This window comes from Chrysochloris asiatica, unplaced genomic scaffold (assembly GCF_000296735.1).
Source record: "Chrysochloris asiatica unplaced genomic scaffold, ChrAsi1.0 scaffold00140, whole genome shotgun sequence".
NCBI lineage: Eukaryota > Metazoa > Chordata > Mammalia > Afrosoricida > Chrysochloridae > Chrysochloris > Chrysochloris asiatica.
In genome coordinates this window covers 8,523,026-8,547,932 of record NW_006408658.1, presented here as the reverse complement: position 1 = coordinate 8,547,932, position 24,907 = coordinate 8,523,026, and the positions used below count along the sequence as shown (strand labels likewise).

The 24,907-nt window shown below is 49.1% G+C and overlaps 1 protein-coding gene across 1 annotated transcript in view; it reads right to left on the bottom strand.

Annotated features, from left to right (window-relative positions):
* Window positions 1–890: 890 nt before the first annotated feature.
* Window positions 891–24,907, bottom strand: part of ARHGEF17 (Rho guanine nucleotide exchange factor (GEF) 17) — a 67,469-nt gene continuing 43,452 nt past the window's right edge. The window contains exons 2-21 of the mRNA XM_006870273.1: window positions 23,508–23,585; window positions 14,874–15,056; window positions 12,646–12,762; window positions 12,396–12,488; window positions 12,014–12,190; window positions 11,578–11,628; window positions 11,241–11,350; window positions 11,048–11,133; window positions 7,618–7,736; window positions 7,184–7,397; window positions 6,735–6,808; window positions 5,696–5,895; window positions 5,232–5,533; window positions 4,508–4,757; window positions 4,161–4,247; window positions 3,790–3,857; window positions 3,474–3,622; window positions 2,509–2,683; window positions 2,118–2,387; window positions 891–1,087 (exon numbers count right to left, since the gene is read on the bottom strand). Coding sequence (XP_006870335.1) covers window positions 891–1,087; window positions 2,118–2,387; window positions 2,509–2,683; window positions 3,474–3,622; window positions 3,790–3,857; window positions 4,161–4,247; window positions 4,508–4,757; window positions 5,232–5,533; window positions 5,696–5,895; window positions 6,735–6,808; window positions 7,184–7,397; window positions 7,618–7,736; window positions 11,048–11,133; window positions 11,241–11,350; window positions 11,578–11,628; window positions 12,014–12,190; window positions 12,396–12,488; window positions 12,646–12,762; window positions 14,874–15,056; window positions 23,508–23,585 — 3,000 coding nt within the window. The remainder of the gene's footprint in view (window positions 1,088–2,117; window positions 2,388–2,508; window positions 2,684–3,473; window positions 3,623–3,789; window positions 3,858–4,160; window positions 4,248–4,507; window positions 4,758–5,231; window positions 5,534–5,695; window positions 5,896–6,734; window positions 6,809–7,183; window positions 7,398–7,617; window positions 7,737–11,047; window positions 11,134–11,240; window positions 11,351–11,577; window positions 11,629–12,013; window positions 12,191–12,395; window positions 12,489–12,645; window positions 12,763–14,873; window positions 15,057–23,507; window positions 23,586–24,907) is intronic.

Sequence of the window (24,907 nt, the reverse complement as noted above, 5' to 3'; positions counted from 1 at the left end):
AGTGCATGAGACACAGGAAGGCAGGAGGCTAGGGGCCGGGAGGCCACTGCAAGGAGAGCAGTGATCTCTAAAGCCAGGAAGAGGCATGGCTGAGGTCCCATCAGCATTCCCAAACTAAGAAACCACTAAAGGCACTGCTGACAGCAGACAAGTTAGGAACTTCAAAGGCTGGGGAGGCCTCCCCGAGATGGGTGTCACTGCTCCCCAACAATTATCATCTTGCTTTGGGTAGCTGAGGGGACCTAGACCTTGGCTGTGGAAAACAGAGAGCCTTGGGAAGTGTACGGTAAAAGGCAGTGGTTTAGTACCCTAAACGGGTAGCACATGAAATTGTACAGGGGAGGGGGCATTGTCTCCAGGAAGGCTGTTAGGGTCCTAGGTGTCCCCCCAGGACAGGGATGGGGTATTTCCCCTTTCCTGTCATTTCCTCAAATCACCTCCTGCCTCAGGTGGTTGCATAAATAAGTGCTTGGGAAAGTACACATCTAAAAAGGAACATAAATACTGTACATGGGAAGGGGTTTCGTCCCCCAGTCTTCCTGCCGCCCCCCCAGCAAAACCCTCCAAATATTGCACATGGCGCCCCCCACCCTAGCCACATGGGTCCAGGTCCTGCTGTGTCTTTGGTAGAAGCTCCAGGGACAAAGGTCCTGGGCAGCCTGCGGGCCCCACCCTCATGACTGGCACCACCCTCATGACTGGCAGCGCCGAGCAGCCAGCTGGCCAGAGTGTTCCTTCCGGAATGCTTCCATGCAGGCGGGGAAGAAGCCCATGCAGGCCCGTGTGTCCTGGCCAGACACGCCTGCTCGGAGTCTGTGTGGGCTAGGAAGAGGCAAGCAGGCTGAGGGCAGGCAGGCAGGCGGGCGAGTCCTGGGCCTCAGTAGCCAAGGTCACACCCTCCACAGGAGGAGGTGGTTTGTGCTATCGTCTCGGCCCACAGTCTCACTGCTGTTGCCACCCCCACTGCTGAGTCGGAAGTCCTCAAAGCCATCACCGCCACTGATAACCAGCATTTTAGGCCTGGCTGAAGTGGGGCCTCGGTGTCGGGGGGAGTCCTGGTGCTCCAGTGATGGCAGCTTCTCGGGACCTGGGGGGGCAGAGGGAGGGGTTATCAGCCTGAGTGGGCGGCCGATGGCCATCATAGCCTTAGTACCCAAAAGATAACAAGGAAAACACACACACTTCCTATTAGCTGAGAACTTATTATAAGGAAAGAAATGTCTACTTCCTGGCAGTCAAATCGCTTCTTAGCTCTTATCTGCGCTTTCCTAATCAGGAATTACATAACATCTCAGGGATTTTGATTTTTGTTGTTAGGTGCCTCATAGTGACCTGATGTGACAAAACAGAACTGCCCCCGAGGGTCTTCTTGGCTGTAATCGTTACTGAAACAGATCACCAGGTGGTTCTCTTGTGAAGCCGCGGGGTAGACTTGAACCACTAACCTTTCAGCTAGCATTGGAGTGCTTAACCATTGCACCACCAGGGCTCCTTTCTCTTTTGATTATTGTGCATGTAATATTTTCTTAATATTTCTGTCCTACTTCAAAGGCAGAGAATATCAGTTACATAGTTTAGGTCTTCTCTGGCCCCAGACAGTTCCTGACCAAAACTACTTCCTCCTCCTCACAGGCTACTTCCTCTGGGGAATATGGCTTCCCATCCTTCCAAAGCAAGACCTTTCTAATTCTGACCTACTTGATGTACATCATTTCCTAATGTTTTACTCTCTCATTCTCACCAACCATTTCCTGTCCTATATGCCATTTTATGTCTTGTTTTCTGGTGTTAGTTCTATTTTCTGCTCTGCACATAACTTCCTGATTCTACTTCCTGCCCCATACACCGATTTGAATCCTATTTTGTTTTCTGTTGCACATACCTTTCTGTGTCATATCCGACTTCTTAGCTTATTGCTCACTCCTCATCTCTTGTGATACTTCTTTGGGTACAATTTTAAACGCACACACACACACACACACACTCCTAGATTTCATTTTGGATTTTCCATAGCCTACTTTCTATAATGTTTGCCACTTCCAGCTCTGTATTACACATTTTGTCTTTCTTATAACTTCTGGCAGGTCCCTGGGTTGGGGTAGGTTGTGCAGACTCACCTGTATGTGGAGGAGGTGGTGGGGTTGGGCAGAGCAAATTGAATCCATCTGGCAGTTGGACTGCAGCCAGGAAGCGGACGTGGCCTGTGTGTCCCTGGCCTAGGCCGGCAGGACTGAGGGGTGCTCGTGGGCAGCTGACGGTACTGGGTGAGGTGGGCATGGTAAGCACGACACCTGCACTGGTGCCGACCCATAGCAGCTCTTCACACACCAGTAGCGCTGTGATCCGCAAGCAGGCAGCCTTGTGCTGCCGGATGATGGCGTCTGAGCCTGGGGTGGGAAACAGACCAGAGCTGGGGCCCAATCCTAGCCTGGGCTTAGCTTTCCCAAAGACTCCTTGAGGATAGAGGCAGCAAAGCTCCAGGGCAGGCTGGTGGTCTGAGGTGCGTACCTGCTAGCATCCTGTGCACAGGAGGTGTGACGTCTACCTCTGCCAGCTGCTCAAAGGTATCTGGGTGGTAGAGACACACATGGGCACTGCCTTTCAGCGTCACCCACACGCCCAAACTGGAGTCCACCATGCAAGACACGCTGCGGCTTGAATCCTGCCCCACGTAAAATGTGTGCTGTGGTTTGGGGGGGTGGCAGAGAGCGAAAGGGTGAGCGGCAGGCCTGCCTTTCCGGCCCTTCCCCGCCTGTGCTCCACTAGTGCTCACCCCTCTCTCCCTCCCTCCTCACAGCACACCTCTCCAGAAAGCCCACCCAGATCAATAGGAAAGGTAGCCTTGGTCTCTGGTCTGGATGATTAAACTTTCGAAGCTTGTTTCATTGGAGCCTCCCTACTTTATCTTCAGGAATTAAAATAAGGTGCCCTTTCCCCATGAAACTTGAGTGATGTAGTGATCAGAGAACTTTAAATCTTGGAGGTTTTAAGACCAGTCATTGGCCTCTCCCTGGACAGATGGAGAAGCTGAATCCTTAAGGGAAAAAGTAACCTGTCCAAGGTCACCTAGTGTGTCAGCTTCAGAGCTGGGGCCTGAACGCAGAGTTCCACCTCCAGAGCCAGTGAGATGGACACCAAGAGAAGCCCAGGATTCCACCCAAGCTGGAAACATCCGACGTGTCTGTAAGTCAGGACTAACGGCCAGAGTCTAATGCTAAGGGTTGTTGACATCTGAAAGCCCTTTGTCCTATTTCCAACCTGAGTGGAGGGACTGCGGTGTGATGGGAGATGAATACAGAAGCCGAACATACGTGGGACACTCATGTATTCCTCATCAGCCAGGGAAGAAATGACGATCAGAGGACAGAGTGGTTAGGGGAAGGTCCCAATCTATCAGCTCAATGTTCTTTTTGAACTCATGAGCTCATCTTTCTCTCTCTAGCCACTGATTCTGTCACTCTGACCCCCACTACCTCCAGCTGCAGTGTGTCGGGGCTCAGCACAAGGATTCGGTTCTGACAGCCACACCACAGCCGCCCACCCACAGACACCATCTTGGTGATGGGGCTCCCCTGAGCTCCCAGAGTCACTGATTTGAAGTTCTGGGGGTCCCAGAAACGACCTGTGATAGGAATGGGGTAAAGAACACAGAGCAAATTTAGTTCAGCATCTCATTTAAGTCTCTCCCTTCCCTGAAATTAAGTGTTAACATCCCCATTTATAAATGAAGATACTGAGGTCCCAGCCACGTCCAGGAGACGACTCCAACACCAGCAAATGGATACTCACCTGCTTCCCTCTGGTAGACTACAAGTTCTCCATTGGCCAGAGATACAAACACCTGGTTATTCAGATACCTGAGCCAGGAAAAGAGGGAAGAGTCAGATTTTAGGAGGTTAAAGCAGGTCATCTGGGACCAGGGGTCTCACAGATAGAATGGCTATGGCTCCCAAGGTCAACTCCTCCCTCCTCCTTATTCTCCAAGTTTGGGGAACCTGACCCTGAGAAGGGCAGTGGGTAAACTAGCCTAGACCTTGGCCTCTGGTCTCCATCCTCCACAGAAAGGAGGGACCAGCAGAGCAGGGAGACGCAGGTGGACAGGAGGCCTGCATGTGGGGCTGGGAAAGGTCTGGATGTGAAGGGTCATCCTGGTGCCTTACAGGATACATGTCACAGCGGCTGCATGCTGGAGCTTCATGCTGTTCCTGCGATCACGGATGCTATCCGAGGACTGGTACACGTGGACACTGTGGATCAGGGGTGTGCACCTGTGACTCATCCCTCCTGCCTCTCTGCCTCCACCACAATCTCCCCCATCCTAGAGATCCCACAGCCTCCCCTGGAGCCCTTGCTATGGCTTTTGAGCCACTCACATCCGTGACTGGTAGTACCCCTGAGGTCTAACCCAGAGCCCGCCCGCTTCTGCTTCAGGATACTGTTAAGATTTCCTAAGCAGGGAAAGTGACAATTTCTGACACTGTGCCCCCAGTCCCTCCCATGCCCGTACCAGCCATCCTCAGTGCCCAGCCACACGGAGCTCTGGTAGGCCTCAGGGTCGACGCTCAGCAGGTCCTCGAGGCTGCCCCGGGTGAAGGAACCGCGGCTGGAGCGACGAAGGGCTCGTCCATCCATGGGGCTTGTACCGCAGGGACCCCCAGGCCCGAAGGAGCCCGACAATGGCAGGAATCCAGGCTCCTGCTCCTCCTCTGAGCTGGTGGTCTCTGCCATGGCCTCCTTGGAGCTGGGGGTCTCTTCATCTAAAGGAATGCGGGTCTCTCTCTCTAGTCCCCTCCTCCCGCTGACCAGGCCACAGTCTGATCTCTTTCTAGACCTCAGTTTCCTCTTGGTATACCCCTCCTGGTCACACCTTCCCACAGTCATTCTGCCACATGTCTGAGGCCTCTGTAGCAGTTCCGGCCTCGAGACCTGGCTCACACATGGCCCCAGGATCTGCCTGATACACCGTAAACGGAGAGACCAACCCTCCAGCCAACTCTCCATCTTCCTTAACTCAGCATTCCAGTGTCTTGGGTCAGGCCTGACTGTCCTCTGGGTCCTTGGTGTCGCAGTCCCCAGCCACCCTGCTGGCCCTAGTCACTTTGGACACTAACATCCTGAGACTCAATCTCATGCCTTTTCCCACACAGATCCCTCCCACCCACCACGACCACCCCACTGCTCCCTCCTCTGGGCGGTCTATCCTGCCTGACAGGCCCCAGTTAGGAACTCACTGCCAAAGCTGGAGGAGATGGTGGAGCGGCTGGCCTGGCTCTGTAGGGTCCCCGAGGGGCTGGGTGAAGACTCGTCATCTGAGTCGCTGTCAAAAGGCACCAACTCAGGGCGGGAGTCCCCCTCAGCGGGCGCTGGTGCCATCTCCAGGCCTGAACTCGCGATGGAGATATGAAGACAGGGCTCGGGTCCAGACTCCCCCAGGGCAGCAGCTTCCTCATCCGTGGCGGCCTCAGTATCCAGCTCCGGCCTAGAGGGCTCCAGTGCAGCCTCAGGAGGGCTTCTCAGTGAGGGAGGTTGATCCCTACAATTCCAGAGACCACATGGTGGGTGGGGGTGATAGCTCTGCCCACATACCCACCTGGCCTGCCCACCATTTCAAGGTGTGTGTTGAGGGCAGAGCTGTCTCCCAGGCTGGCAATGGGCACCCACTCCTAAGAACCCCTGCTTCCCACCCAGGACTTACCGGTTGCAGCGATGCTGCAGGCCGGGCACCGCCTCAATGCAGAGGATGCGGGCCGAGCAGACGGCAATGCAGGCTTCTACGTCGGGCTCAGCCCGCAGGCTCAGCAGGCACACCTGACCCACGTAGCCGTCGCTGTTGCACACCCACACCTCGGGTGCGGGCTCCGGACAGCTGCTCAGGGTGGGGGCCGCACAGGAGAACTAGGGGAAGCACCAGGAGACAGGAGGAGGTGACTAGAGGAATTGCTGCCAACTCTCCACTGCTCTACCCCACCCCGGCAGAACAGAGCGAGGGAGGCCTGCAAGGCTATCGATTCCCAACACTCTCTCTACATACCCATGAGTATACATCCACATAGCACACATGACTCTCCTCACACATCAGATACTTGCAGACCTGGGTGATACTGCCATCACCCAGTACACACATGTACACATACATACATAGGGGCTTCAAAGAAGATTGGAAAAATAACGGAATACTTTCATGAATTTTTGACCCCAAAACCCCACAAACCCATTGCCAGTGAGTCTTGACTCATAGAGACCCTACATAGGGTTTCCGAGACTGTAACCTTTACAGGCATAAACAATCTCTCTCTTGGAGCAGCTGCTAGGTTAGAACTGCCGACCTGGCAGTTAGCAACCCAACGCTTATCCCACAGTGCCACCAGGGCCCCTTGAACTCTTTGAAGCCCCTCTGTATCCACTGATTATGAACATGTGTGCATGCATATAACAAATGCAAATCCAGTCACCTCTGTGCATATATTCTGTATGCAGATGCATATAAGCATCAAGTGGGCACTTTCACATCATATGTATAGCCTTTGCTCAAATGCAGATATAGACATACATGAAACAAACATACATGATGCCTATGTAGTGTCCACATATGTGTGCAGATATCTTTATTGCCAAAAACATATGGAGCCATTTCAATGTTCAAGATATGCACACCACGTTGTACATAAGACAAAAACACATGAGCACATGCCAGCTTTGAATATGTGCACCCACATAACCGTGTGCCGACACACCTGCATGCCGCTGCGGGTTTTCATGATGGGGATGGCCTTCAGGAACTCGGGGTCTAGGCAGCTTTTACTGGATGCTGTGGTGGAGAGGGACAGACCCACAGACAAGAGACAGGGCAGGGAGAGACAGACCCTGCTCAGTATTGACCTCACCCTGGTCCTGTTCCTACCCACTTCTCCTCCTCTCCTGTCCCTCAGGGTCTCTCTAGGGAGGGGTGTGATCTTAGCCACGTAGAATGAGGCGGCTGTCGGTTCCTATCTGTACAATGAAGGAGATGAACCCAGACGTCTCTAAGAATCTTCTAGGCCATGGAACATGATCAGCAGCTTTCTCTGATCCAGGCCAATTCAGAGAAAGAGAGAGAGAGAGAGAGAGAATGTGTGTGTGTGTCTGGGAGTTGGGAGAGAAGGAAGGTTCTGGGAGGAGAGAGCCAGTAAGGGTCCCAGCTTACCCAGCTTTCTCTTGGCCTCATCGAAGGCCTGCTCGAAGCCAAGGCGGGCATCGGGCTGGGGAAACTCAAAGATGAAGGAGTCTGTGCCCTCAGGTCGTGTGGTGCACAGCTCCAGCTTGGTAGGTGGGAAGGAGAGAGCATAGCATAGAGCCTGCTTCTCCGACAGGTCCCGGTGCATGGCAGCCGAGAGGTCCCGCAGCGTGTCGTCCAGGCTCTGTGGGCAAGAGGGCCCAGGCCTCAGTGTTACTACAAACTGCTCCTGTCCTTGGGCATGTGTGTCGGGACATGCCTCTCCCCTCAGACAACAAATGGGATCCGTCTTCCCCCTTAGATCCAGAGGTAGCCTGGATTCCTTCCCCACAGGCAGGGTGGGCCCTCTCTCCACCTTCAGACAGGCTCAGGGAACCAACCCCGCCTCAGCAGAGAGCACAGACCTGGTGGGGGAACCCGATGCTCTCAGAGAGCTTGCTCATTTGGCCCACCGTAGTCAGGTCCTCGTCCAGGCGGCTGATGGCCTTCTGGATGTTCTCCCGGTTGGTAGCTTGGGATGCCCCTGGTGGGGTAGGAAAGCACAGGGTCAGTGAGAAAGGCTGGGGCAGAGAATTCAGTGGGCTAGCCCCTCTCCCCACTATGACCCACACACTCTGCTCCCAGGTGGAAACTTTGCTACAGCAGCTGGATCCATAGGAAGACTCTGGACTTCACTGAACTGGGTTCAGATCCTGGTGCTGCCCCTTACTACACGTGGGCAAGGCACTTCACATTCCAGCCTCAGTATTATCATCTATAACTTGGGTAAAATGTCTCCTACCTCCTAGGGTGATTATAAAGACAGACAGCGAGTGACACAGGACAGAACAAGCCTGAGCGTGTTTGCTACTGCTCCATCCTTACACTAAGGGAAACTAATCTCCCAATGCAGCACCCTCCCAAACTAACCCCGGACTTAGGGGTTGATTACGAGGCTGCTCTGAGGTATATAACCAGTAAAATGAACTCAAGAGATAGGGTAGGCCAATTATAATGTCTCGTAAATTTGAACTCATCAGTTAAATGAAGGGGCTTCAAAAAGTCTGTGGAAAAATGGAATGAAAAGATAATGGAAATTTTCCACAAACTTCCCCCACCGCCCCAAACTTTTTGAAGGTCCCTAGTAGGTGTTCTTGTGGAAGCAGCAGTCAAGAGATCAGACGACGTATTGCATTGGGCAAATCTGCTGCACAGGAACTATTTAAAGTATTGAAGAGCAGAGATGTCAGCTTGAGGACTAAGGTGCACCTGACCCAGGCCATGGTCTTTTCAGTAACCTCATATGGATGCGAAAGCTGGACAGTGAATAAGGAAGCATAGAAGAACTGATGCCTTTGAGTTGTGGTGTTGTAGGAGAATACTGAAAGTGCCATGGGCTGCCAAAAGAACCAATAGATCTGTTTTGGAAGAAGTGCAGCCAGAGTGCTCCTTGGAGGCCAGGATGGCTAAGCTTCGTCTCTCATACTTTGGACATATTGTCAGGAGGGAACAGTTGCTGGAGAAGGATGTCATGCTGGGTAAGGTGGAGGGTCAGAGAAAAAGAGGAAGACCCCCAATGAGATGGATTAGCCAGGTGGCATCATTGATGGCGTCAAGTGTGGCAGCGGTAGTGAGGTTGGCCCAGGATCGGACATTGTTTTGTTTTGCTGTGCATGGGGTCGCTATGAGTTGGTTCCGACTCGATGGCACCTGACAACAACAACAACAACAACAACAGTAGGCGTCTTGGTGTGGCGCTGTGGGACAATGCACTAGATTGCAAGGTCGGCAGTTCAAATTCGCCAGCCACTCCTTGGAAACCTAACACAGGCTTCACTATGAGTTGAAACTGATTCAATGACACTTAACAAGTAGAAGCTACGTTGGAAAGGTGTGCTGTAGCAAGAATGCTGGAGAAGCTAGGCAGAAGTGATAGGGCACCCAGAATATGGAGGAATAGAAACCATGGATGATTAGAGACAGAAAATGGTACATAAGAGAAAAAGAATGTTCTACAAAAAGAATGAAGGAAAGATGGGGAATATCTGGTCCAGAGCAGTTCCTGGTGCTTTTCCAGTTGTAGTCCATATATTCTCATAATAAACTTCCTTTTTTTAAGGTACTGAGTGCATCTCTGTCTCTTACAACCGAAGGAATCTAGCAAGCACAAGTTATAGCCAGGAGTGGGGTTGCAAGCAAGAGATGCTCAGAGGGAAATGTGGAGCGGATCAGGGAACACAGAGGCAAAACTTCATAACGCCTGTGATTCCTTGAGATCAGCTACATGCTAGGCATGGGCATGGCCTTGGGGTTGTGACAGGATATGAGCTGCATGAGATTACGGGCTACAGGTCTGGAGATAGTCTTCATATCACTGTACAACGTGAAGCCAGGTTGTGGCCAGACAAATTGAGATCTTATAAACCCCAAGTCCCCCAAACAAAATTAACAGGCAATTCCTAGAGAAACCCAGGCCTTAGAGCAGGGCACTGTGCCTGATTCAGAGCACATGATATGCTGGGCCCAGGCAAAGAATCAAAAGGCAGATGAGAGAGTTCAGCGGGTTATGTAGCGCCAGCTGATGCTGAACTTCCGTAGTGCTGTGGTCTCCTACCGGGGTGTGTGCAGTGGTCCAGGTTCCCATGGGGATGTTGCGGGAGAAGAGAAGAGAGAGCCTCAAGCTGCCACATAAGCTGACTGAGGGACTCACCAGGAAGAGAGCAAGGAGCTACTGCCCTGGATACCTCTGTCCTATCCCACATTTGATGATTCCAAGTAGCTGGTCCCATAGGTCAGCCTAGCATTCCCCACTGCCTGGCTGGGTGTGCACACCTTGAATCAGTGGCCCGTGATGGGGCTGTGACCTTCCTGCACTCCCTGGGCCAGAACACAGAGGTCTTAAAATCAAGGGGAAGAAGGCTTCTTTTTGTTTTTTTCCCTAAATGATATTTTCTTTTTTGTGTTTGTAGGGTGTGTTGCTGGTCTATATAAATTTTCCAAACAGGCCACAGGTTACAGAATGGTAAGAAAGACCTAAATGGCATCATGACTACACTAGTGGAGAAATGGAAAGTAAAATGGATAAATCCTTTTGGAAAAGACCCTGGGACAAGGGACAGAGGCTCTGGAAAAGACCCTGTGGGGAGTGAGGGGCTGGAGTTACAAGGCAGCTGAGGAGGGAATGGGACAGACACATGGAGAGACAGACAGATAGATGTGACATGAGAGGCTTCCTGGAGCTGCCTTAGCTCCTGACAGGCTCAGCCCCAAACAACCTGGGTCTTTCTAGTAGATCCCTTTTCCTGCACTGACCTGAGTAAGCCTCTCCTCCCTGAGCAGCATAAACACCATCTAATACTCAATGCTTACATGGGTTCCTAAAAAGCCCTGGTACTTAGCAGGATAAGCATTGGGCTGCTGACCACAGGTGGGTGATCAAACCCCCCAGCTGCTCCATGGGAGAAAGATGAGGGTCTATTTCTGTTAACGATTTAAGCCTCAGATGTAAGCAGCTCTATGCTGCCCTGCAGGGTCATTCTGAGTTGGAGTCTACTCCACAGCAGTGAGAGAAACAGGGAGACATGAGTTCCTGCAGATGAATCGATGACTAATGACCACTACTGCTCCCCCTGTTCCCCGCCTCCTGCCAGCCTCAGCCCCTGCCTGGTCACTAGGTAGTCTGTCTCCACGGGTGCCACCCAGGTCCTGCATACCAGCTAGCTCCCTTGTAGGAGGGAAAGGGAAAGGGAGGCCACACAGCATAAAAATAGGCAGATGGTAGTTGGCCTGGCGGGAGCTCAAACCCTCAGGCAGAGCTTCTCAGAGGAAGAGACCTGCAGGCCTGAGCCAGCCCACCTTTGATGATGTCGGCATCTTCCAAGGGCAGTTTCCACAGCAGCTTGTACTTGCTGGCCGTGTCGATAACGCTGGCCGCGGTGTACCTGTGGAGAGCCAATGGGGTGCTCTGGCCAGCCAGGGTGGGGGAGTAGGTCTGGGGAAGGAACCTGCTCCCCAAAGCTGCAAGCCTGCCCCTGTCCCAGCCACTCACAGGCTCATGGAGCTACGCCTCAGCGAGCCCGACTTTCTCTTCAGGGTGGTGCAGACAAGGAGGTCCGTGAACAGGAAGAGGGACCGGTCCTTCTTGCCACCAACTGCCTTCTGTGGGGTCCAGAGCAGGGTTCAGGCTAGATGGACACCACCCAGAAACCTACCCACCGTGCCCAAGAGGCAGTGAGGCCCAGAGAGTTGGAATCGGAGTTGGGACTCAACCCAAGACTCCTGCAAGGGAGGAAGTGGCAGACAGACCTGGGGCAGCAGGTATGAGCAGAAGAGTGAACAAAGCAAGAAGGTAAGGACAGGTGGGTAGACCATGGGACAGCTCTTACCACTTCGATGACCATCTCCTGCCTCAGGAACCGCCGCAGAGGGACCTGGAGCTGTGGGACAGGAACGACAAGTTGTCTTGAAGGCTAGTTACAAATCCCTTTCCCAGACCCCATGGACCTAGGCCAGTGGAAGCAGCATCGTGTACACCTGCAGAATACTGCACCACCAGGCTGTGGGACACATGGTCAGAAGCAGGCTTGGGACACACATGGATGTGGACAGACACAGAGGGTAGAGACTGACATGGGGACAAACACCCTGTAGATGTTGATGTGGACACGACCATGGGCAGAGTCACAGGGGACCAGAGACGCAGATGTGGACGCAACCACAGGTGACAGAGATGTGGACAGGGACAAGGCTGCAGATGCAGGTGAACACAAATGTGGACACAGAAGCAGAGTGGACAGAGGGGCAGGGAAAGGTGGCACGCACATCCTCCATGCCCTCGATGTGAGACTCAATTTCCTGTAGCACACGGGCGTGCCGTTCTGCCTCCTCGGCACTGCGCACACCCTTGTTGATGCGTTCAGCCACCTGCTTGATGTTCCGCTGAGCGTCCAGCAGGAATGGGTGATCCGGGTGGTCCTCAGGTGTGTGCTTCAGGAGGTCCTGGGGTGGGAATGGGGACCAGAGCCACCTGCTGAGCAGCTGCTCTTGGTACTGGGGTCCCAGACTGATATTGCAGCAGGAGGGACCATGGGCAGACACCACAGAGGACTTCCTTCCCTACCTGACCTGTGGGGTGCCTGGTGCCAAACTCAACCAAGCAGGACCTCAGGAGCTCCAGGCCTTACCCACCCAGCCCCACACCCACCTTCACCAGAAGTTCATAGCGTGGAATCCGTTGTACAGGCTTGATCATGAGGTCAGACAGGGCCTGCTTCTCCTTGTTCTCCCGCATGCTTTGCTGAAACCCGAAGGACCGACCGGCACTCGTGTGAGGGGTGATATGCAGTCCCCTTCAGCTTAGCTAGAGGGCAGAGGCTGGCCCACTGGCTAGGCCTGTAGTGACCAGGTTGGGAGTTCCCGGGGCCACCCCATCCCCCTGCCCTCCTACGCCGTACCTCCAAGAACTTGAGAAAAGCAGGTCTCGCTTCCTTAGCCACACGCACAGCATCCTTTGCATTCAGGAAGTTATCAATATAGGCGGAGTAGATGTCTACCAGGACATCCTTAGAGAACTGGGGGTGGGGGTGGGGCGGAGGAGGTACTTTAGGGCCCCTCAAAGTGATCCTCGTGCCCCTCACTCTGACCTGGGTCCTGGTCTTCAGTGATTCTTGAGCTGGCAGTGTCCCACCCACTCACCCCCACCCCAGTTATAAAGACTATGCCTGTGTCTGCATCTCTAAGTGTCTGACAGGGTGTGTGTATCTGTGCCTATAATACATATACGAGGGAAAGTAAAAAAGTATATTGCTACAAAGTCATAGTAACCTTTATTTGACAAGGATGTTCAAGTGTGAAGCTTTTCTTCTACGATATATCTTCCATCTAGGTCTATGTATTTCTGAAGGTGGTGTGGCCATCTTTCTAACTCATTCCCTAAATAATTCTGTCCTCTTTGTCTTACACCACATCAAATCAGCAGTTTTGGCATCCCCAGGGGACTCAAACTATGTTCCTTTTCAATGTTCTTTTACTTTTCGGAAATGAAGAAGTCTGAACAGGAAAGATCAGGGCTGTAGGGTGGATGGAGTAGGTGTCTCTTGCTACTCTCAGAGAACAAGCAGGTGCATTGTTGTGATAGGAAACAATTCTTTGGCTTAATTTTCCTGAGCTTTTTCTCAGCAATGTAGTTTTAAATTTTTCTTGAAATGTCTTCCTAATAAGCCCCTGTGATTGTCTGGTGCCCTTTGAAAATATCTACCTAGATTACCCATTTGGAACCCACTAGACACCCTAACTTTCTTAGCTGACCTTTCCTGCCTTGGATTTAGCAGACCCAGAAGATCCCCTGAGAAGCCACTGTTTGGATTAGACCTGTTTTTTGAAGGCTTCCTACCATAATTACAACAAGCATATTACTGAGAGAGCTTGTCTGCAGCCATCCGATGATCGCAGACACGTCTGAATACATCAGTCTGTGCATGTGTGGGTTGGAACCCTGCCGGCCATTGTGCCTTGCCCTCACCCTGTGACCTGGTTCTCTCACTTCCAACTGGGCATTTCCATGCCGTGGTTTCCACCTCCACCAAATCCAGCCAGGTAGGTCTTCCTGCCTACTGTCCTCTGAGTTTGGATAAAGACTCATTTGAGTTCCTGGGCCTTTGCTCATATAATTCCCTTCAGTAGGAATGTCCTTCTCCCATCCAATCTGGCCCAGCTCTCGGGGTTGAGCAACTCTAAGTTCTGCCCTCTCCAGAAAGCACTCCCTGCCCTGATGAGGATTCTGCTTGGTATCACACCTGGCCTCCAATCTTCCGTCTCTCAGGTCAAATGCTCCCATATGCCCACAGGAGAGCTCTGCTCAGGGCAAGGCACACAGCTGGCAGCTAATATCTGCTAGCCAGCTGACAACCTAGATAAATATGGAGGTTCTCCGTCGGAAGCCTTGCCTGGAAGTTAGGACACCTAACCGATGGACCCAGTAACGTTCGGTGTGTTCCTGGCCTCCTTTAGGACTCAGAACCCTTGTCCTCCCCACCTCTGGACAGGGGCAGGGTGGGGCTAAAGCAGCTCAGGAGAGAAGACAGACCCCCACTGATCCTAGAACAGGGTAGCTTATGGTGATCCCCTCCTGAGGTGCATGGGCTGGGCCTAGGACACGAGGGCAGTGATGGGATAGAGGTGTCTGCACTCAGTCCAGGCTGGGGTCCATTCTCCCCTAGGCCTTCTTAGGCTCAAGGTATCACCCTACATCGTAACAAACACATGAAAAGACACCCACAGATACAGAGCCTTTACAGGGTTTGGTTTTCTGCTATAAAGTGGTGCGAAGGATTTTTTTTTTTTTTTACTTTACTGTTGTAATGATTTGTTTGGGCCAAGAGCGGGGTTCGGGTCAGTAGCCACATCCTGCAGAGATCTGGGCCAGTGTTAATGCCAAGGGTCAGGAAACTGAGGCTGATCTGGGGTCAGGATCAGTGTCCCATTGGGATCTACACCAAAGACCAGCCAAGGTCTGGAGTAGGGACAGCATCCAAATACTGGCCAATCTAGAGGCTGGGGTCAGTGCCAATGAGTGTCAATGTCTGGTCAAGTTTTGGGGTGGGATCTGGGGGCAGCAACCAGCCCCTTCCTGGAGGGGCCCGAGTCTGTGGGTACTGGTAGCAGTGGGCAGCAAGTCACTCACCGACTGGACAAGCAGATCTCCCACCTTCTGCTGAGCGTGCCAGGTCTGCACACAGTGCCGCACCTGCTCCAGAAACTGCTCATGGTGTTGCAGGAGCTCGGGGATCTGGTCAAAGATCTCATCCACCAGTGATGGGTCACACAGAACGGAGTTCTCTGGCTGCTTCAGCGGCTGCATGTATCCCTGGGGAGCCCACAGGGTAAGTGGAGGTGCTCCCACAGAGCGATGCACCCCCTCGCCCCCCAGCCCACCTGTGTGAAACCTTGGCCTGCAAGTCCTGTGTGAATGCACACAAAATCCTTCATTAGACTAGGAGCTCTGGAGGGGGTGGAAAGGCCTGTCCCCATGCCTCTCACTGCCCAGCCCAGGGTCTGGCACAAGATGGGTGGGGTTCAGGAAAGGTTTCCTGAATGAATGTGAACAGAGATTACTTAAGAGTATGAAAGTAAGACGATGATGACTGCTGGGAGACCCACACTCACTAATTCAATCAGCAAAGGTTTATTTAACACTTAATAAATTCTATTAATTAGAAAAGGTCAAAATGGATGTCAGAAGACATGCTGAAACTTGCTCTTGAATGTAGAGTAGCTAAGCAAATGGAAGAAATGATGAAGTAAAAGCTGAACAGAAGATTTCAAAGGCAGCTCAAGAACACAGTAAAGTATTATAATGAAATGTACAAAGATCTGCAGTTAGAAAACTAAAAGGGAAGCACATACTTAGCATTTCTCAAGATGAAAGGATTGAAAAAAATTCAAGCCTCGAGTTGTAATATTGAAAGAGTCTATGGGCAAGATCCCCACACATCTGCTGGCTTGTAATACTGGGGTGGCTTCCGTGTTGCTGTGATGTTAGAAGCTGTACCACTGTTATTTCCAGTAGCAGTAGGATTGTCCATGATGGGCAGGTTTCAGCAGAGCTTCCAGACTAAAAACAGATTCGGACCAAGGACTAAGCAGCCCCCTTCTGAGGGATTAGCCACTGGAAACCAATGATCCAGTCATTGAAGAGGGACCCCTCAGGTTGGAAGACACTCAATTATGATTAAGAGCTGCCTCCTCAAAACAGAGTCAACTTAATGAGACGGATGGAACAGTTTTGGAGACCTTCATTTGCTGATGGGGCATGACTGAAAATGAAAAGAAACAGCTGCAGACATCCATTAATAATTGGAATGTGGAGTGTATGAATCCAGGAAAATTGACAGTTGTCAAAAATGAAATGGAACGCATATGGAAAATATCCAAGGCATTAGTGAGCTGAAATGGACAGGTATTGGCCATTTTGAATCAGACAAGCATATGGTTTACTATGCTGGAAATGATACATTCAAACAGAATGGTGTCACATTCATCTACAAAAAGAATATTTTAAACCTGTCTTGAAATACGATGCTGTAAATGATAGGATAATATCTACATTCCTACAAGGAAGATTGGAGTCCTGGTATGGTGCTGTAGGGTAAGCAATGGACTGCTAACCATAAACCCGGCTCAAACCCACCAGACGATCCTTGAAAACCCTTTACAGGATTGCTATGTGTTGGAGACTGCACTTAACAACAACAAAGAACAGTTCATACATCTATTATTCAAATTTATGCATCAACCATCAAAGCCAATGATGAAACTGAAGAATTCTACCAACTTCTGTAGTCTGAAATTGACAAACATGCAATCAAAATGCCCTGAAAATTATTGATGATTGGAATGGGAAAGTTGGAAATAAAGAGGAGGGACTGTTAACTGGAAAATACGGCATTGGTGATAGAAATAATGGAATTTTGCGAGACTTACGACTTATTCATTGCAAATTCATCTTTTTCAACAACATAAACAGTGACTATACACACGGACCTCACCAGATGGAATACACAGGAATCACACTGACTATATCTGTGGGAAGAGACAATGGAGAAGCCCAGTGTCATCAGCCAAAAGAAAGGCAGGGGCCAACTGTGGAAAAGACCACCCACCAATTACTCATAGGCAAGTTCAGGCTGAAGCTAAAGAAAATGAAAACAAGTCTATGAGAGCCAAAATATAACCTTGAGTACATCTCACCTGAATTGGGAAAAAATGATGAAGTAAAAGAGCTGACAAGAAAATTTCAAAGGGCAGCTTAACAAGACAAAGTAAATGTTATAATGAGACATGCAGTAGAAAACCAGAAGGGAAGAACACACTTAGCATTTCTCAAGCTGAAAGAACTGGGAAAAAAAATACTCAAGCCTCAAGTTATAATACTGAAGGATTCTGTGGGCAAAAATATTGAACAGAGCAGGAAGAGTCAAAAGAAGATGGAAGGGATACACAAAGTCACTGTACCAAAAACTACTAGTCAGTGTTCAACTCTCTTAAGAGGTAACATATGATCAAGAACCAACGATATTGACAAAAGAAGTCCAAGTTGCACTGGAGACATTAACATATTAGGAACTGACAGACTACCAATTGAAATGTTTCAACAAACTGATGCAACACTGGAAGAACTCACTAATCTATGCCAAGAAATTGCTACCTGGCCAACCAACAGGAGGAGATCCTTATTTGAGCCCATTTCAAAGAAAGGTGACCACAGGATGCAGAAATTATCTAACAATATAATTACCATCACATATGCAAAATTTTGCTGAAGACAATTCAAAAATGGCTGTAGCAGTACACAGACAAGCAACCACCAGAAGTTCAAGCTGGATTCACAAGAGGGTACTGAACCTAGTATAACACTGTTAACGTCAGATGGATCTTGGCTGAGAGCTGAGAATATCAGAAAGACGTTTACTTGTGTTCTATTGACTATTGAAAAGCATTCAACTGCATGGATAATACCTATGGATAATACTGTGAAGAATGGGAAGTCCAGAACATTCCATTGTGCTCATGCGTAACCTGAACATAGATCCAGAAGCAGCCAAACAGAACAAGGAGATCCTGCATGATTTAAAGTTCGGAAAGATGTGCAGCAGGGTCGTATCCTTTCACCGTACTTACTCAATTAGCTAGCTAAGAAAATAATCTGAAAAGCTGGACTACATGAAGAATATTGCAGCATCAGGATTGGAGGGAGGATCGTTAACAATCTGCTACATGGAGTCCTGGTGTGGCAATGTGGGTTTAATGTGTTTGAACTGCAATGCCGGCAGTTCAAGCTCACCAGGCGCTCCTTGGAAACCCTATACAGGATTGCTATGGGTCAGAACTGACTCGATGGCACTTAACAACCACAACAACATATTCAGATGACACAACCTTGCTTGCTGGAATGGACCTGAAGCACTTATTGATAAAGATAGAAAACTAGAATCTTCAGTATGGATTGCTACTGTTGTTAAGTGCCACTGAGTCGGCACCGACTCATAGCGACCCTATGCACAGCAGAACGAAACACTGTCCAATCCTGGGCCAACCTCACTATTTTTGCCATGCTTGAGAGTCCACTGATGCTGCCACTTGGCCAATCCATCTTGGTGGTGGTCTTCCTCTTTTTCTCTGACCCTCCACCTTACCAAACATGATATCCTTCTCCAGCCACTGGTCCCTCCTGACAATATGTCCGAAGTATGAGAGATGAAGTTTGGCCATCTTGGCCTCCAAGGAGCACTCTGGCTGCAGTTCTTCCAAAATGGATCTATTGGTTCTTTTGGCAGTCCATGGCACTTTCAGTATTCTCCTCCAACACCATACTCAAAAGCATCAATTCTATGGTCTTCCTTATTCACTGTTCAGCTTTCGCATGCATATGGAGGTTATTAAAAATACCATGGCTTGGGTCAGGCGCACCTTAATCCTCAAGCTGACATCTCTGCTCTTCAACACTTTAGAAAGGTCTTGTGCAGCAGATTTACCTAATGCAGTGTGTCATTTGATTTCTTGACTGTTGCTTCCATGAGTGTTGATAGTTGATCCAAGAAGAATGAAAAGTCCTTGACAACTTCAATCTTTTCTCCATTGATAAGAATGTTGTTTATTGGATTACACCTCAATAAAAAGAAACAAAAATTCTCACAACTAGACCAGTAAACATCATGATACATGGAGAAAAGACTGAAGCAATCAAAGATTTCATTATAATTAGACCCACAAGCAATGATCATGGAAGCATCAGACAAGAAACCAAATGATGTATCACAGTGGATTTATCTGTTGCAAAAGATCTCTTTTAAAAAAAAAGCAATAATATAACTTTGAGGACAAAGGTGTGCCTGACTCAAGTCATGGTGTTTTTAATCGCCTCATGCATGTGAAAGCTGGACAGTGAATAAGAAAGACCGTAGAATAAATGCTTTTGAGTTGTGGTGTTGGTAAAAAATACTGATACTTGACTGGCCAGAAAAACAGACAAACCTGTCTTGCAGACATAAAACCATAATACTCCTTAATAGTGAAGCTTTATCTCACATACTTTGGATATATTATCAGGAGGGACCAGTCCCTGAAGAAGGACATCATGCTTGGCAAAGTTGAAGGTCAGTGAAAAAGAGGACGATCCCCAACAAGACAGATCAACACAGAGGCTGCAACAATGAGCTTGGACATGACTATACTTTTGAGGATTGCACAAGAGCAGACAATGCTTTGTTTTGTTGTGCATAGGGTTGCTATGAGTCAGAGCTGACTCAACGGCACATAACAACATGGATAAAATATTGAAAGACAGAGCCATCATCAAGGGAAGATGGAAAGAATATACAGAGTCACTATATCAAAAAGACTTGGTCAGCATTCAATCATTTCAGGACGCAGTATATGATCAAGAACTGATGGTAGTGAAAGAAGAAGTCCAAGACGTACTGAAAACTTTAGCTGAAAAACAAACACCAGGAACTGACATGACACCAATTGAGATGTTTCAACAAACAAATGCAGTGCAGAAGTGGTCACTCATCTACGCCAAGAAATTTGGAAGACTACTGACTGAAGAGATACATATAAGTGGGCTTCAAAAAGTTGGTGGAAAATGGTATTAAAAGATAATGGGATGCTTCCACAAAATTTTTGAAATGTCCTCATGTTTGTGCCCGTTACAAAGGAATGTGATCCAACAGAATGCCAGATTCAGAAGAGGATGTGGAACAAAGGATATCATTGCTGATGTCACGTGGATTTTGGCTGAAAGCTAAGAATACCAGAAAGATGTTTACCTGTTTTTTATTGACTATGTAAAGCATTTAACTGCCTGAATCATAACAAACTATGGATCATAACATAACACTTAAAAGAATGAGAATTCCAGAACACTTAATTGTGCTTATGTGGAACCTGAACAAAGACCAAAAGGCAGTTGTTGGAACAGAACAAGGGGATACTGTGTGGCGGTGTGCGTCAGAACTGTATTTATTTCATCATATTTATTTAATCTGTATGCTGAGCAAATAATCCAATAAGATGGACTAGACACAAAGATGTCACTTTGAGGACTAAGGTGCACCTGACTCAAGTAATGGTATTTTCAATTGCCTCAATTTTGTGTGTGTACAGGCTGAACAATGAATAAGGAAGACTGACGAAGAATGGATGCCTTTGAATTATGACGCTGGTGAAGAATATTAATTCTGCCCTGGACTGACAGGAGAACAAACAAATCAGCTTTGGAAATTCCAAGTCCAGCCAGAATGCTCCTTAGAAATGAGGATGGTGATACTTCATCTCACGTAATTTCGGACATGTTATCTGGAGGGACCAACCCCTGGAGGACATCATGCTTGGTAGAGGGGTCAGCACACACACAAAAAAAAGACACTCAATGCCCTGGATAGACACAGCAATACTTGAAAGGGCGGTGCAGGACTGGGCAGTGTTTTGTTTTGTTGTACATAGGGTCAGTCACTGTGAGTCAGAACTGACGTGATGTCACCTAACAACAACAACAATATGCCACGCACTGATCCAGGAACTGGGAGACAGTAGTAAGCAGAAAGACAAATATCCCTGCCCTGAGAGAGATCATCAGTTTTTTCATTTATCTTTAAGAAAAAAAAAAAAAATGCTGCCAATTAAATTATCACAAGCCATCAATTACAATGAACACTTATTGCAAGAGATGTTAAAATGAGAAGACCATGTGCCCGAGAATGAGTACATGCCGTAACTATACATTATCGTAAAAGGATAAATAGGAATGGAAAGCCATAGAGGAGGTCCTTGGGGGGTTTTAGTAACATTCTCTGTTTTAACATTTGTGGAGCTTCTGGTTACTCTGTGTCTAAAATTCTTACTTTCACCTCCAATCTGCATCCAATGTAGGTCCCCAAACAAGAACAGCCCTGCTCCATGGCTGATGAGTTATGGAAAGGTTATCCTCTACTGGCCTTAACTGTAACTACAGGCCAGAAAGAGGCTTTCTAGAAAGCAAAAAAACAAAAACAAAAACAGACTCAAACTGGTTGTCATGGAGTTGATTCTGACTCAGGTATATGCAATGGTGCAATTAAACATATATCAAAATTTTTTAAAATCTGGCTAGTTTTGCAAAACAAACTTGAAAAGTAAAGCTCAGCAGAATCCTGTCACGTGAGGGTGGGGTTTTGAAAAGGCCAGGGGTGTTATGTTACACAGAGACGGAACCATTATTATCCCCACTCTACAGGTGAGGAAACTGAGGCACAGACTGGTTATGTAACTTGCTCCTGGTCACACAGCTGGTCAAGAGGTGCAACACCAGTGGTCAGGCTCCAGAGCTGTGCTCCTGAGCCCTGGCCTGACCTCAGTCCCTGGATTCAGCTGACACCTTCCTGCCCACCTCCCTCTCCCACCCTGGCACTCTCAGTCCTCGGTTTCTCTCTACAGGTGCTGTGTCTTCCACGTGAGCAGCCCTTCATGCTAGGCCTGGGCGATTTGGTGAGGAGCTGCAGCCAGGCCCTGCTTGACCCCACATCTACCACTGTTTCTGCCTCCTGTCTGGATAAGGCATGAGACACATCGTCACTTTTTCATCTTCACGCTGAGAGATGGCTATCATTAGCGACATATTTGCAGATGAAAACACGAAGTTAAGAGAAGAGGTGACTGGGCTAGTATCACACAAGTAGGCAAGTGACTCAAATCCTGGGCTGTCTGATCTTAATACCTACACCATGATTGCCTACCATGCCTATCTGGCAGCAGGTGGGGTTGCTGGGGGGTGGGGGGGGATTAAAGATGGACTTCTGTCCATATCCCACCTATGGCTTCCGGCTATGCTTCAGTAAAGTCTGGCTCCATGCCAGCGACCCTGGGCCCTGAACAGCCTGTTACTGGCTGCTCCTGCCTCACTCACCTCTCCTCCCTCCCAGGGCCATCCTGGCCACCTCTCCATTTCCTTTAAGACTTTAAAGCCTAGAATGATGCCTCGTGGGCTCTTCCCCTCCTAAATTCCTACTTGTCCTGTAGGTCTCAGGTAAATCTCAGAGAAGTCTGCCCTGGGCAGCCTTCTCTGTGTTCTCAGTTCTCTGTGCACTTTGGAGTCCTCACTTATCTTCTGCCTGGTTACTGCTGGTATCAGCCAGAAACTGGGAGCTCCAGAAGACAGAACTTTGCCATTCATGCCCACTGCTGTACCCCCGACAAGAGTAGACAGCTGTGAAGGTGTTCCATGAGGGCTGGTAGAGTGAGTGAGTGGAGGACTGAATGAGTCCTCCATCTGTTCCTGAACTTGATGGTTCCCAGGGCTCTACCCTCCAAGCTTTGCCTCACTTTGTTCAAGATGCCTGAGCAAGTTTCATGTTTAATTATAACCCACACCCACACTCTCCATCCTGGGTCTCTGGCCCACATGTCCAGGTTACTGGGCCTCCCCACACATCTGAGTCTGAACGCATCATCTTGCCCCAGCACCACTCCGTGCCTATGTCCAGTGCCCAGATTATCAGGCTGGGAGTTAAGCATCAGCATGCCAGGCTGACCAGTCCAGCTCCTTAATATCTATTCCCAACTCTCGCTCTCTGTAGCCTCTACCACGCTTCCGGCCTCTCCTCAGTGGTAGCCTTTAACTGCCTCAACCTCCTTCTCTGACATCCACTAACCTGGCCATCAGACTTAATATAACATGAACTAGGCTACACGTCTCCTGCTCAAAGACTTTTGCTGGATCCCCAGGACCCTCAAGTCTAAACCATCCCCCTGACATTCAAGGCCCCCAGAGTGTGGCTCCTGCTGGCTCCCCCAGCTTCACTGTGAGACTAACCCCTTGTGCTCTGTGCTACCACGTGGCCCTCAGACCGTGCCAGGCCCTCTCCTTACTCAGCACCACACATGCTGTTCCTTCGACACCTACATATACTCAACTGTGTCCTCAACAAGACTGTGCACTTCCTTTGTCTAGAACAGGAACATAAAGATGCTCGACCTTTATTCCATTCAACAAACATTTCCCCAAAACCAATGAATGAAGTGGAGTGGGGGTATGTCACAGGGGTCTGCAGATCTAAGTTCAGGGCCAGGTTTATCAGAAGAGGCTATGGGAATAAGGGGCCCTGGAGGTGGCGTGGCCTGGCCCATTGAAGCCCCTCTCTTCTGTCCTGGAGGGGCCTTCTTCTTCCTCTGTGGCAGGCATACTCCCTTCTCCTCTTTAGCCTTGACCTCCTCTCCATGAAATGGGTTTGTTCCCACCCTTCTGCAGTCCTCTGGGACCTGGATTGGCCACAAGTCTCACCTGCATCAGGGTGCGCAACGACTCCACATACGACTGTTCTGTGTCCAGCAGGGTCATGGTTACGTGCTTCCGCATGTCCTGGGGAGACAGGGGGCAGAGAGTGAGCAACATCTTGGTTCCCGGAAAGCAAGCTACCTGAAGCCACATGGGGTCCAGTGGACCCCTCCATACACCCCAACCCTCCTGACACCCAGGGCTCCTAGCTGTTATCCAATGCACCCTAGACCTCTGCTGGGCCAGACCTTAGCTCACTGGTCCCCCTGCTGGCAATGCCCTCCCCTATACCTCAAACACACTTCTACCATGGCTGAGGGCAGATCTGGAAATCTGTTTAGTTCTTGACCCCCTTGCTGGGCTTCTGAAAAGAATTCATATATATGTGTGTGTGTGTTGTTGTTTAAGTGCCGTTGAGTCAGTTCTGACTCATAGTGACCTTATATAGGGTTTTCAAGGAGTAACTGGTGAGTTTGAACCACTGACCTTGTGTTCAAATTGTCTTTGCAGTCCAGTGCTTTAACCCACAGCACCATACCAGTAATCCAGCCGCTCCTTGGAAACATACACAGTCCTGGTGTGGTGCTGTGGGTTAATATGCTGGACTGCAAGGTCAGCGGTACAAGTTCACCAGCTGCTCATCAAAAACCCTAAATGGGGTCACTATGGGTTGGAATTGACAGTGATATTAACAACAACATATAGGTGTGGTGCTGCACAATAAACACTCAACCACAAGGTCGGTTTGAACAGCAAAGTCGGCACTTTGCCACTCCCTGAAAACCCTATACAGGAACTGATGGTACATGGAGGGGATTATAATCATTGTAATGAAACAAGGTGTATGATCTGTTGAATGTAAAACTGATGATCTGCCCTGTAAACTTGCATTCAATTCACAGTAAAAACATTAAAAACAAAAACAAAAAACTCTATACAGGGCCACCATGGGTCAGAACTCACTTGATAGCACTTAACAACAGCAACATATAACATATACAAGCATATATGTGTATACATGTATATGGAGCATATATGTGTATACATGTATATACGTATATGGAACATATATGTGTATACAAGCATATATGTGTATACATGTATATATGTATATGGAGTCCTGGTATGGCACTGTGGGTTAATGCGCTGGACTGCAAAGTCAGTTTGAACAGCAAGGTCGGTGGTTTAAGCTCATCAGTTGCTCCTTGGAAACCCTATACTGGGTTGGTATAGGTGGGAACTGACTCAATGGCACTAATGACAAGATATATGTACATATACATATGAAAAAGCAGTCGCTCGTCGGAAACTCGATACAGGGTCACTTAAGACCTTATGACTTGATGGCACATTAACAACTTAACAACAACCCCTCACATTTGCAAAAGAGAATGGAGCCCCCACCT